At 42.5% G+C, this 14554-nt stretch overlaps 1 protein-coding gene across 2 annotated transcripts in view; it reads left to right on the forward strand.

Moving 5' to 3' along the window:
• Positions 1-14554, forward strand: part of STPG1 (sperm tail PG-rich repeat containing 1) — a 126596-nt gene that overhangs the window by 50421 nt on the left and 61621 nt on the right. For both annotated transcript variants that reach the window (XM_074218119.1, XM_074218118.1), the window contains exon 4: positions 5561-5662. In XM_074218119.1, the coding sequence (XP_074074220.1) occupies positions 5561-5662 (102 nt within the window). The remainder of the gene's footprint in view (positions 1-5560; positions 5663-14554) is intronic.

The raw sequence follows: 14554 nt of genomic DNA on the forward strand, positions 1-14554 counted from the left end.
CAGTCAGCAGAACTAGAGATAGAGGCAGGGAGGGAAAGTTGGAGGTTTAGGAAGAGGTGCTGAGTAAATGTTTGGCATTTGATGGATAGATGACCCAATTTGGTGGAATAAAGACTCATGGAGAAGAAAGTCATAAGAGGTCATAAGAACTCAGCTTAAAAATTGACAGAAGGGCTCTTCTCACACTGAACCCATGAGGTAATTAATTTTTCAGATGGAGAAATTTAGACCCAGCAAGATTAAATGGTTGGTTTACTCTTTATATCTTTGGTATGGATATACATAGGATTGTAGACTTAGAACTTGGAGGGACTCAATCCCATCATTTTATAGAAGAGGAAACAAAGGCAGCTTGGTATGGTATTTTTTGAGTCAGAAGACCTAGATTTGAATCTCAATTCTGGATTTATAACTATGTGGCCTTTGGTAAGCCTTTTAACATTTGGGGCCTCAGTTTCTTCTTTTACAAAGTAAAGGAACTGGGCTAGATGACCTTAAAGATCCCTTCCAGCTTTAAGTCTGCTATCTTTGGAGTTACAAAGAGGTTAAGTGGCTTTACCAGGGTCCCACAGCTATCTAAGGCAGGATTTGAACCCAACTCTTCTTGACTCCAAGACATTATCCTCTTTTATACCATGCTATCTCTCATATTGCTTTCTCTTGATAGAATGTAAGCTCCTTGAAGGCAGGCATTTCCCTCCAAGTTATTTAATACATGCTTGTTGATTGATTGGTTTGAAGCTCTCATAGTTAATGAGATGGGAGATGGGAGACATGGCTGTAAGGGAAGCCATGCCTCTTACCATCTTCTCAGTCCCTTTTCAAAGGAGTTCTCCTTCAGCCCTGAATCTAGTCCTTCTTTACCCTAGGAACTGTGTGGCTATCTCAGTTCAAGCAACTGCCTCATCACTTTAGAGACTTCCCAGGAAGCTCTGTTTTATTCTCAGATCCAGGTCAGTCATCTCTTAGCCTCCGTCTTTGCCCCAGAGCCTTAGAGGAGAGTCATGCATCAGCTTGGCCCCAGAGCCTTGGTAGAGAGTCATGCATCAGCTTGGCTTAAGTCACCCACTTGGGGCCTCTTTGCTCTAGAGACTTCACTTCTCTAGAGACCTTTCACAGACTTGATCCACCTTTTCTAGACCAGTCCAGCCCCTATTGGGGATGCGCATATATTGGCCATCAGTGGGCACAGCATCACCAATTGCTATCATGGTGGACTTCAAGGGAGTGCCTCAAATAATACTTATGGGATGTCTTTCCAGTCACTGATAGCCTGCCTAGCTTCATTCCTCTATCATTTACATTGTCTCACCTGCCTCACGCTCTCTCTTTTCAGTGATTCTAAACCCCTGGCTACGGAAATACAAACCTTCCACTTCCCAACTGCCCTCTCCTTCTGATTCAACTCAACCCCACAAAGGTCCCAGTTTTCATTTACTCCCCCTATACCTCTGCCCCCTTCCACTGTGGTCTCTGGAATACCTCTTTGATCATAACTCACTTTCATCAGAAACTTGTTCCTTTTCTTATTCCTTCCATATTATGGTATCACCGAGATCTGGCTCCTTCCTGATGATACACTCACACAATCCAAAACTGATCATACTTTTTCTTATATCCCTAAACTCATAGTCATGAATCAAGAATCAGTGCACTTTTTGCTATTCATTGCCACTTCTATACTCTCCTTCTATCCCCACCACCGAAGAATCTGTCCTCTTTTGAGAGTCACTCTATTCAAATTTTTCATCCAATACTTATTATCCTTTAGGCTGTTATCTATCATTCTCTTCCCAACCTGGGGCATTCTCCCTTTTTTCAGAGTTCAGTTTCTGGCTCACAGTCTCCCTCCTCCCCAACTTTTGTCCTCAATAAATATTGAAGAAAATAACAATATATATTAATACTCCATCTCAACTATCTAACTTTACAGTTCCTCAGTCTACTCAATCTCCATGACCTTTACCTACATCTCAGGCACACACAGAGATTGTCATACTCTTGTTCTTGCTATCTCTTATGAGTATTTTACTTCCATGTTCACGAAATCCCAAATTCTTTCATTAGATCATAATCTTTTATCCTGTTTCCCTCTTCCTTATGACCCCAATCCTGTTCTTTATCCTTGCTATGACTTCTAATTCCTCTACCAATCCCTCTTCATTGGCTACACTGTCCTTTCTTCATTATCCCCACCCCTCAGTGACTGGAATCACTTCACCTTTACATTACATAATCTTAACTGGGCCTTCAATGGAGAAAGACAATCCTTTTTGCATTCCCCTGATTTATTTACTCTCCCACTCTCTACAATGATATTTCAAAATCTTTATTCCTTCTTAAGTATCCCACATCATCTCTCTTCTCACCCTTTCAGCTGAGGAGCTTACCTCATATTCTTCTGGAAAAATTATGGCCATTGGTTGAGAGCTTCCTTGTCTTCCATCTCTTCCATCACTTTTGTCTCTGTGTCTTCCTTCAAGTTCCTTTTTTCTAATCAATAAGTGGCCCTTCCTCTTGTCAAGATAAAACCTCAATATCCATCCTGTCCTTCCCCATTTTCTCAAGTAGGTTGCCCTGTCTATCATTCCCACTCTAATCTTCAGTCTCTCCCTATCTACTAACTCCTTCCCCGGTGTCTATAAATCATGCCCATCTATCTCTCATCCTCAAAAATATTGACTTCTTGATCTTACCATTCCCCCTCTCCTCAACTGTTGTCCTTCATTTCTTAGCTAAATTCCTTGAGAGTGGACAACTATCCATCCCTCCACTTCCTTTTCTTTCACTTGATTTTTAACCCTCTGACTTCTAGCCTCCTCATTAGACTGAAACCAGTTATCTCTTAATTGTTACATCTAATGACCTTTTCTCATTCCTCATCATTCTTGACCTCCCTGAAACCTCTGACAGTGTTGATCTTCCCCCCTTTTCCCTCTGGGTACTCCTTCCTGACTGGTTTTTGTGATAAAATTTTGCTGACAGTGCTCTCCTACCCTTCTGACTGTTCCTTCTCTTTCTCCTTTTATTCATCCAGGTCATACCCAACAATCATGGCAGTCTCAAAACTCTGTCCTGGATTCTCTTCTCTGTATTATCTCACTTGTATACTCATAAGCCTCTATGAATTAAATTATTATTTCTATGTAAATGATTCCTAAATCTATCTATTCATCCCTGGCCTCTCTCCAATGAACAACTAGGTTCATAGGATAAAGTTGTTGGGCGTGGAGTTGGGAAATTGAGTTCAAATCTGATCTCGAACACTTATTAGTTGTGTGACCCTGGGTAAGTCATTTTACATTGTTTGCATCAGTTTTCTCATCTGTAAAATGAATGGGACAAGGAAATGGCAAACCACTCCAGTGTCTTTACCAAGAAATGAAGTCACAAAGAGTCAGGCACGATTGAAACAACTGAACAGCAAGTTAGAAACTCAAATCACCAACTGCCTTTTGTCTATCTTGAACTGGATGTCCTGTAGAAACCTAAATTCCATAAGACCCAGGCAGAACTCATTATATCCTCCCCCCAAAACATCTTTCCAAATTTTCCATTACTGTTAAGGGCATCACCAATCCTCCCAGTCCCCCAAGGCTTACAAGCTAGGTATGTTCCTCACTCTCTTTCCTCTCTTGTATCCAATCTGTTGCTGAGTCTTGTTTTTTCCATCTTTACAGCACCTTTCATTATCTATCTTCTTCTTTCCACTTATATAGCCATAGCCACAGTTCTAGCCAAGTCCTGGGGCAGGCTTTCATTACCTTCCATGTCCCCTTAGCCTCCTGGTTGGTCTATCTGTTCAGGTCTTTTTCTGCTCTAGTTCATCCTATACTTAGCTGCCAAAGTCATCTTCCTAGAGCTCAGATCTAATCATGTCACTCCCCTACTCAATAAACTTCAGTGACTCCCTATCATCACCAGGATCAAATATAAATTCCTCTTTCTTTTAAAGTCCTTCAGAATCTGACCTTTCCTATCTTTTCAATCTTTTTATACTTCACTTTCCTCCCCATACTCTACCATCCAGTGACATTGGTCTTTGTGCTTGTTGTTAAACATGGTGCTCTTTCTCTTGACTGGCTGATCCCATGCACAGAATGTTTCCCTTCCTCACCTCTGCCTCCTGGCAAATCTCTGAGGTTTGTTTCAAATTCCTCCTTTTTCCTTCCCTCCAAACTCCTCCTCATTTACACTGTTTTGTTCTTGTATAGTTTTTTGTGTGTTGTTCCCCATTAGAATGTGAACACTTTGAAAGCAGGGATTGGTTTAAATTTCTTTGCATTCTCAGTGACCAGCATAGTATCTGACATATAATAAATGCTTAATAAGTGTTTATTTTTTGATTGATTGAAGACTAGATTAAGGGTGTTAAGACAATCAACAATGGAGAGCCATAGAAAGATTCTGAGCAGGACAGTGATGCCATTTTACAAGTTTCTTTGCCATCTAAACAACCATTCTAAACACTGCCAATGTAGAACTACCATTATGGTGCTTTGAAATTTAGATAGAAGCCCAGTGAACTGAAATAACAGGAATACTTTGAGAGTCAAGCAGGGAGGTGTCTTTAATGTACTCTCCTGGTTTGCACATTCTGTTCTATTGGGTATACGGGGGAGGGGTGATCAATTTAATAGATAGTCTGGGCTGTGCCCCTAGAGCATGACCAAGGTCCCTCATTGAGGTGAAGTGTTTGATGATGGGGGAATGTGTAGCAATGATATTCTCTTTCATCCCAAGATGCAATTTGAACATTACCACAGTGGTCTGAAGCAGAACTCTGGAGAATGGGCTAAAGCTATAATGATGATAGGATGAGGGTGATGGTGATGGTAGCAGCCTGTGTTTAGGTGGTTACATTAAGAGGTTGGTGACTTGGAGGATTGCTTTGGAAGAAAGGGTGCTCCCTCTAAATTTCAATGCCTTGGGACAAAGCTCCAGCTGTCCCAACCTAGTTACATCCATAAATAAAGTGAGGAGTTGCTCCCCACCTTAACATTCTCTGTCCAGAGATGTCTTTCAGCTCTAGCACTATCCTATCCTAGCACTTTATGTTCTAAGGTTCATTCCAACTTTTTTGTGTGTTCTAAATTCCCTTCTTCCTTAACAGGTGGTTTACTGTTCTATGTACTGCACCTATGTCCCACATCCCCCCCCCCCCAACCCCTACATGTTTATATTCCTTGGTTCTTGCAGCAGGTATCAAAAGTGCTAATTACAGCTTAAGGGATTTGTGATTCAAAGCCCAGAGTCACACAGAGAGTGAATAGGAAAGCTGAGACTAGAACCCAGGTTTCAAATCTCCAACCCAGTGCTCTTTGGGAAACTGTACATTTACCAGACTGTAGTAGTGACAGACAGTAGAGTAACTAGCAGAAGAGGAGATTTTTCACTTAGTTGGCAATGAACTCCCTTGATGGGCATTGTTACTCAGAGATAAAAAGACAACAGAGGGCACTGGAGTGAGCAAGGTTTGGTGTCCAGCTCTTCATAAATATTTATTGATCGATAATTGACCGACTGTTTGATTGACAGGATTTTTCTTTTTCTCTCTCAGGATGAAAACCCAGGTCCAGGTTTCTACAATGTCATTCATCAATCTCCCGAGTTCAATAGTGTCTCAATATCAAGGAAAGGAACAGGAACTTTTCCTTCTGTGGTGAGACAATCTTCCTTTTTTGGTGGTTTATTCCATATCCTCTCTAGCCTCTGTTTTTGATTATCTCTTTCATTCCCATTAATGAGGCAGTATCTCTGTTAGGTGCTTTTCTCTCTACCAAAGGCTTTCCCACCAATTATCTCATTTGGTGCTTACTACACCCTTCCAGGTAATGAGAATAACAGTAATGATAGTAATAATAATAATGATAATAATAATAGCTAGCATTTATATATGGTCCTTTAAGGTTTATAAAACACTTTCCAGGTATTATCTCATTTGATAATCTCAGTCCTGTGAGGCAGCTGCTATTATCATTCCCATTTTACAGATAAAGAAACACAGTAGTTAAGAGACTTGCTCAAAACCACTCAAGGAATAAGGGTAGGAAGTAAGATTTGGATCAAGGTCTTCTTGGTTCCTGTTACTCAGGTGTTACTCATTTTTAGATGAAGAAATGGAAACTGAATTAGGTGACCTGCTGAAGGCTACTCAGACAGGGAGCAGGGGAGTTGGGGACTCACAGAACTCAGATCTACTGATCTCAAGTCCAAGATTAGTTTTCCATGATGACAAACATCCTTGGTTAAATCTGAAAAAAAAATATTTTTTTTTCACAGACATGACCCTAGTCAGGAAGACAAACTTTTCTTCATAAATGTTTTTGCCCATTTTGCAGACAGGTAAATAAAAGCATGAGAGGTTTCCATTTTGTTGCCCCACCCAGGAGAGACTTCAGAATTTGGTCATTTGGGATGATTCAGTTGGGTATCCTAGTAAAGCAAAGACAATAATATTTGTAGCGTGCTTTCTGATGACAAAGCACTTGCCTCATAAGCACCCTAAGAATAAGTAGAGCGCAATACTGTCATTATCCCTTTTTTCTGATGAGGAAACTGGGACTCTTGTCAGGTTCTCTGTCTGAGTATCACATCAAAATAAACACAACGAATCTTGGCCAAGTCAAAATACAAAAAAATCATTTTGAAATAGAAATGGCAAAAATGGATCGCATTTGAAGACATTATAGTTTTTAAATTGGGGAGGTGGGATATGACAGAAAGAACATTTTAGGATCTGGGTCCCCCCTTAGGAGCTGTAGCCTCTATTTTCTCATCTGTAGTTAACAATTCTCACACTACCTCCCTAAGGAGGTAAGAGAACTACTGTTCTCCTTTTGGTCTTTTCAAAGTCCCAGAGGGGCCTCTGATTTATGATAGCACTCTTCAGCACAGATGATCTCAAAGCCCTTTCCAGCTTCTGCTGGCACTTGCTGCTGTTTGAAGTTTGAGGTTGGCAGAGTTGAATTACCCAAGGTCTCCCTCAGCTTGGAAGTAAACCTTCCACATTTGCAGCGGGTTCAAGACCCATCCTGCCAGGTCAGAAGGACCACACCTCTCCTGACGCCACGGGTACCTTGCTCCTATGTCAGCTCCACACCAGCCCTAGGGAAGGCACGCAAGGGATGTGCCCTCCTCCCTGCACTGTGAATCGACTGTGACCTGAAGCAGGCCACCTCCCACTGTCTCATTGCTTCACCTTCATCATGGTGGCAGGACTATTCATCAATCCCCCTTGCCCTGAGGGATTGTGGGAATCCACCTGTAGGTGACTGAGGCACACACACACACACACACACACACACACACACACACAGCATTAGAAACATGCTAGGGGTTCTGCCTGTCACTGGCTGAATCATCAACAAACACTTCTGCAACACCTCGGTTTCCTTCCAGTGAATTGCTCAGCCAAGCAGGGGCTCTGCCCATGGGAGACCAGGCCAGGTCCCAATGGCCAGGTGGTCAAACCAGGCCATCTGCTCAGAGAATAATAATGCCCTTGGCCACCAGTGTTTATATAGCTCCTACTAGGTACAGACATTATGATAAGAGGCTTTTATGAATATTATCTCATTTGATCCTCACCACGACCCAGGGAGATCCCCATTATACAGATGAGAAGACAGGCAGATAGATGTAAAGTGATTGACCCAGGGCCACACAGGTGGTAATTATCTGAGGCTGAATTTGAACTCAGGTCTTACTGACTTTGAACCTGCCACTCTCTCCACTTTGTTGCCTGAATACTGAGATGGATCCACATGGAGCCTCCTCTTAAGAAGCCCACAGTTGGATGTAGGATGTTGGATCGGAGGAGAAGGGAGAAAAGAAACATGTGAAGTGTTAGGAGGAATCTGGGAGAGACAGTTCCATTTCACTTAGGGGAGGGAGTGATGGAGGAGTGGCTATCCCCTGAGGTGAACCTTGAAGGAAGGTCCCTGCCATCCCCATGTTGAAGTCCATTCTTGTCAGGGGAACAAATGAAATGAATGAAATATCACATTAATATAGTAATTTAAAGTTAGCAGAGCATATTAATGCACTGCTTCACTGATCCCCCTCCCAACATTGTGAAGGAAGTCCTTTAAGTATCCTCATATTCTAGGTAATGAAAGGGAGGCTTAGGTGTGACTTTGTCTCTGAGGTCACATGGTGACTATATCCCAGGTGAGATTTCAACCCAGGTCAAGTCACATAGTTGGGAAGTGTCACAGGTAGAATCTGAATCTGCATCTTCCTAACTCCACTTCAGTTTTTTTTCCCCCCTTTCTCTGTCTCTGTCTCTGTCTTTCTCTTTCTTTGTCTCTGTCTCTTCTCTCTCTTTCTGTCACTCATCTCTGTCTTTCTCCCTGTCTCTCTGTCTCTGCTTCTCTGTCTCTCTCTGTCTCTCTCCCTCTGTTTTTGTCTCTCTGTGTCTGTCTGTCTGCTCTCTGTCCATCACACCACTGCACTTTGAGGTCAGGGCAGTAGGGGAGTATGATGGAATGAGATGGGAATAAATATGGGGGTTGGGATGGGGATGAAGGACAGCATAAGTAGGCCAGTTTGACTGGAGTATAGAATATGTGAAGGGGAATATCCAGAGTCTTGAATGCTAGACTCCAGAGTTTAATGTTTAATGGGGAGTAACGGAAAGTTTTGAAATAGAACTGTTAAGACAGTGAGGTGGTGGGATGAAATGGAGGCAGCAAGGCTTCTCTTCAGGTTGAGTAAGAAAGAAAGGGCCTGACCTTGTTGGGCAGTCATATAGCAGAAAGGAGGGGTCAGAGAGGAGAGGCACTGGGGAAAGATACAGGATTTATCTGGGCAGAGCGGGGATGATGTAGACCATTCTGTCAGGCTTCTCAGATGATGGAGTCAGCCTAGGCTGTCTCCAGGTCAAGCCAGCTGTAATTGAGTTCAGAGAAATGGAGGTTCTCAAATTTGGAACTCAGGCCATCTACTCCAGCTGATGAATCCCCTTGACAACACCCCACCCCCAACATGTGATCATCAAGCCTCTTTCTTAGAGTCCTTCAGGAAAGAGGGACCCGCTGCCTCTGAGACAGCCTGTTCCAATCATGAACAGCTCTAGAACTTTTTTTTTAAATTTCCCTGTATAGGAAACCTAAAATAGTCTCTTTTTAACCTTCATCTGTTGCATTGATTCCTGGTTCTATCCTCTAGGGCCACAGAGTATAGGTCCTTGAATACATGAAATGAAGTTATGAACTCCAGGTCAGTTCAATTCAATCCAATCTAATCTAATCCTAAAAGCATTTATTAAATCCCTCCCATGACCAGGGCATTGTTGGAGGCTCCAGAAAAAATGTTCCCTACCCTCAAGGAGTTTATGAACCTCCCCACCCCAGCAAGTTTTCTCCACATTCCATGACCCCTGTTCCTTTGGCCAACCCTTGGATGGCATGATCTCCAGGCCCTCCTAAACACTGGCCATTCTTCTCTAGGTGATTTCCAGGAGATCTTTGAATCTAATGAATCTTCTCGGCTCATTGGCCAGGGTGACCCAGGAAGTGGATCCCTTTGTGTGGGGAATGCAGCATGGTACTGTGGTACAGAGTACTATTTTTGGAGAGCACTCAGAGTTTCTGGGTTCTTAACCTGCCCCTGAAAATACTTGTAAAACATTTCTTGATCCTAAATGCAGATGTTGGCTTAGGTTGCCACAGAGATCCTTTGTAGTTTTAAGTCTGGGTTAAAGAATTCAGGAAATTGGGGTGGGGGCAGCTGGGTGGTGCAGCACTGGCCCTGGAGTCAGGAGGGCCTGAGTTCAAATCCAGCCTCAGATATATAGTAATTAACTAGCTGTGTGACCTTGGGCAAGTTACTTAACCCATTGCCTTGCAAAACCCTACAAAAACAAAAACAAATAAAAAAAGAATTTAGGAAATTTAAAAAGGAATCTAGAGATAGAAGGGACATCAGAAGTCATTGTGCTCCAACTCTGCCCTTTACAGTTTAGGGAACTGAGAACTGAAGAGATTAAAGGACAGAGATAGTGGGGTGAAGAGTGGGGATTGGACTTCAGCCCTTAGGGCTGAAGGCCATGTTCCATAGACCAGGGCCAAAACAAAGAGATGGGTCAAGTACTGGACTTTGGCTCACCTTTGCCTCCCAAAATTTCAATTGGGAAGGCTCTGATCAGTGCCATGGTGACTATTCATCTTCTAACCCAAGGGTGGAGAACTATGAAGTTGCTTTTCCACTATAGAATCATGCTAAGGGGGAACAGCTGAGACTCAGGAACTAGGTGAAGGGTGGAAGTCAGGAAGAGGATAGAGAAGAGGATGCTCAGGATGGGCCTCCTTCAGCAGCTTTCCTCACTTTTGCTCTACCTGGTGTCCTTCTCCCCACGTTTGCCAAGTAGGGTCTTTAGTCCAGAGCTAAGATCAGCCTCAGACATTTGTAAAGTATCAACTAGACCCAAGGCAGAAGGTGATACAAAGACCTAGAAATAAGACCCAGTCCTTGTCCTCAGGGAGGACACATCACAATGTCATGAAAAGGACACTGGACTTGGAGTTGGATGAGCCACCTCTACTATCTGTGTGACCTTAGGTAGATCATTTTACTTGTCTGGGTCTCAGGTTCCTTCCTCATCAATAAAATGGGCAGGTTGAGCTGCATGACTTTGGGGTCCCTTCCAGCTCTATCTCTATGATCTCCAAATTCTATTAGAATGGAATATCCTAGGGGTGGCTAGGTGGCACAGTGGAGGAGTGGCTAGGTGGCGCAGTGGATAGAGCACCGGCCCGGGAGTCAGGAGTACCTGAGTTCAAATCTGACCTCAGACACTTGATAATTACCTAGCTGCTTGGCCTTGGGCAAGTTACTTAACCCCATTGCCTAGAAAAAAAATCTAAATAAAAAAAGAATGGAATATCCTTGTAAATAAACTTTCATTTGTTTTTTATATCCTCAGCACAGTGTCTACTTTACAACTTAGTAAATTAGTAGTACTTTATGCTTGTTGATTGAATGACTGATGAGTTGATCCTATGTTCATCAAGTTCCCTTCATATTCTCTCTCATCCTGGATCCCATACAAGATACAAGGTGATAAGAGCAAAGGAAAGGTCCAGATGAAAAACTAAGGACATTTGAAGAGAACTTGATTTCAATATGCAGGGAGATGGGGTGCATATCAGGGAGTGCTTCATGGAAGAGGTGATGCTTCATTTTGGCCTTGAGGGAAACAAACATTTTTGATAATAGATATCTGCATATTGCTTTAAATTTTGTGAAGAGCTCCATTGTCTCCTTGGGGCCTCCCAATGACCCTATGAGGCAGGCACTAGTTATATTATTGCCTCCATTTTAGAGGTAAGGAAACGGAGTCTCAGGGAGGTGAACTGAATTGTTAGCAAGTGCCAGAGGCAAGATTTGATATAACTTCAAGATTTATGTTCTATGCACATTCAGAGTGATAAAGATGAGAAGGGAGCATGTTACAGGGAGTCTAACTGTTTGAAAACTGCAGAGTGAAGGATGAGATGGGGAAGAATTAGTGGATGAAGTTGTTCTACCATCTTGGACCTTATCATCCAGTCTGATCTAATCTAATCCATCCAGACAAGGTCAGTCCAGCTTAACCCAAGGAGTCTACTCTATGTTAAACATTGAGTCAGATTATAGAACCGGAGGACAAAACAAAAGCAGCCCCATATCTTGAAGGAGCTGACTTCCTATAATAGGGAGTAGAGAGTGAGGAGAGGGGTGAGGTAGGTGGAGCTAGGACTTGTAAACATAGAAGTATATACATAATAATTGGAAGAGAGCACTGACAACAGAAGGATCAGTAGAGCAATATATTTGTAGGTCATTTTTTACATTGGATGGGTAGCTAGGTTAACACAGTGGATAGAGTTTTGGGTCTGGAATCAGGAGGACCTGAGTTCAAATCTAGACTCAGAAACTTACTCACGATGCTGGGCAAGTCACTTAAATCCTGTTTGGTTCAGTTTTCTCATCTGTCCAATGAGTTGGAGAAAAAAATGACAAACCATTCTTGTACCTTTGCGATGGGTCACAAAGAGTTGGATATAACTGAACATCAACAATAAGAATCCAAACAGGACTATTAATTGTTGGAGCTAGAAGAGGCCAATGTTTTTCATTTTACAAATGTGAAAATGACTCAGAGGTAGTGGCTTTAATGTTCAGATTTGGATAAATAAAACATGAGATGGCATGGAAGTGGGACATGGCCTCTGAAGTAGGCAGACAGGCCGACTTTGGGGGTCTTGACCTGTTTAGAACAAAGTGGAGAAATGCGAAATCAACCTGGAGAAGTGGACAGGATAACTAAAGGTCTTTGAGTGACACACTGAGGCGCTGTCAACTCATCTTGGAAGCAATAGGGAATATTTGAAAGTTTTTGAGCAGGGAAGGTGAGATGCAGACTTCAGGAAGATGTGGAAGATGGATGAGAGACCAATAGTTCTATAAGTCTTCCTAAAGTTCCCCAGCTATGGTTGGTGTCTCTAGCAATGAAGGCGCCCACAGGAAATAGTAATGATGCTTCTACAGTGCTTGAAAGCTTACAAAATATGTTCCTAAGGAGTATAAGTGAAATCACCCCAATATTATAGATGAGGAGGAGGAGTATCAGGTAAAATGACTGAGAGCAACTAGTAGCTGAGATTCCTACCCAGGCCTCTGGATCTAATTCTGTCCTGCCATTTCTTCTTTCTATAAAGACTACCTCAAAAACAAAACAAAAATAAAAAATAAATTAAAAAAAAAAGACTCCTTCGGGGAGGCTAGGTGGCCTAGTGGATAAAGCACTGGCCTTGGAATCAGGAGTACCTGGGTTCAAATCCAGTCTCAGACACTTCATAATTACCTAGCTGTGTGGCCTTGGGCAAGCCACTTAATCCCGTTTGCCTTGCAAAAACCTGAAAAAAAAAGACTACTTCACTCTCCTCTTATATCTTTTTTCCTTGGGAATTTTCCTTTGGAATTCAGCATATATGACCAGAGATTAACTTGGAAGGGTAGGGGTGAAGGATCAATATACACACACACAAGATCATGCCTTTACAATAGGAAGTGACTTCAAAGGGTGTCTAGTTCAAGCCCATTATTTTGTAGTGAGGTTTTGAGTCAGAAAGCCTGAGGTTCAAATCCCACCTCAGATACAACCTGGAAGACCCTGAGTAAGTCAATTTACTCAGAGGTCCTTGTGAGAATCAGATGAGATAATGTATGTAAAAATCTTAAAAGCACCAAATAAATGTTTCCTATCACCATTATTCCCCAAGGTAACATGGGTATTGGCCAACTGGTCAGGACTGGAAGCCAGGGCCTTTGCCTCTAGATCGTGCACCTGAAAATCACCAGCAGTTCCCAGGGAAATGCTTCTGAGAACCCTTGCTCCAGGAGCTGAGCCCAAGAAGCAGGGCCTCACCATCTCACCCTTCCCTCGGGCAACATGCAAAGTCTCCCTGAGAAGCTCCCTCCCCCCAACCTCCCTACATTGAAACTCCAGCAATGTCCTTAACTATTTCACTTGGAGATAACTGGACATTTTTTCTTGATCTTACTCTGATACCCGCCATACTATCCCAGGTGAAGAAGATGTTATCGTCTAGTTTCTATAGCTTTTGTCCCTCTTCGTTGTGCAAACATCGATTCTGTTTGTTTTTTAACTGAGAACAGTTTGTCATGGGCTTCCTGGATTGGTTCTGATGAGACAGCAAAAATATTGTTGAGTCTTATGTAAACAGCTATTAGATGGGAAATAGGGGAAGGAGGAACAAGTCCCGTGGAACCGTGGCCTCCAGAGGGTTGGAGCCCAATTCCACTGGGTCATTCCGAGATCCCAAGTTGTTTACTTGTGTGAAACAGCAAGTCATGCTTTGCTGAGAAGACTCTAGTAAAATATTAAAGAAACCCTGAGCTCTCCCCATCAAATAACCCTTAGCACACAGCTGATGAGTCAAGAATGAATGAATCAGAAGGCAGCCAAAGCAAAAGAAATGCACAGAAAGCAAAGTCTTTTATGCCAAACCCTAAACATTTGATACATGCTTGGGGAGGGTGTTGTTTTTTTTTTAAAGCTCAAACTAAAACACGCCTGAACTTGCTTTTCTTAAGAACCAAAACCTACAGGCCCAGAAGGCACATGGGCTTCTCTTGCTAGAAAAGACAACCCAAGATATAGTTGGAACAATACCAAACTTGGAGTCTAAAGACCTGGGTTTGAGAGCACCTTAGGAAAGGAGTTTCTCTTCCTCTGAACCTCAGTTTTCACATCTTCAAAATGGAGATGATACCCTTCCACCCCTAACCCCCTGTCTCACAGGTTATGAAGGAAGTGCTTTGTAAAACAGTAGATAAATATGAGCAATTCTTATTGTTATTATTAGGTTTGGATTTGTGATTTCATCTTTGAGGACGACTCCCAACCTAGAAACTCTCCCCAATGATTCAAGTCAACACCTCCCAACCTAGAAACTCTCTCCACTGATTCAAGTCAACACCTCATTTATAACTTCAGAATTGCCTGGGGCATCTGGAAGATAAAAAGTGGGCCTAAATTTACCCA

Source organism: Macrotis lagotis, chromosome 1 (assembly GCF_037893015.1).
Source record: "Macrotis lagotis isolate mMagLag1 chromosome 1, bilby.v1.9.chrom.fasta, whole genome shotgun sequence".
In the NCBI taxonomy this organism is placed as follows: Eukaryota; Metazoa; Chordata; class Mammalia; order Peramelemorphia; family Peramelidae; genus Macrotis; species Macrotis lagotis.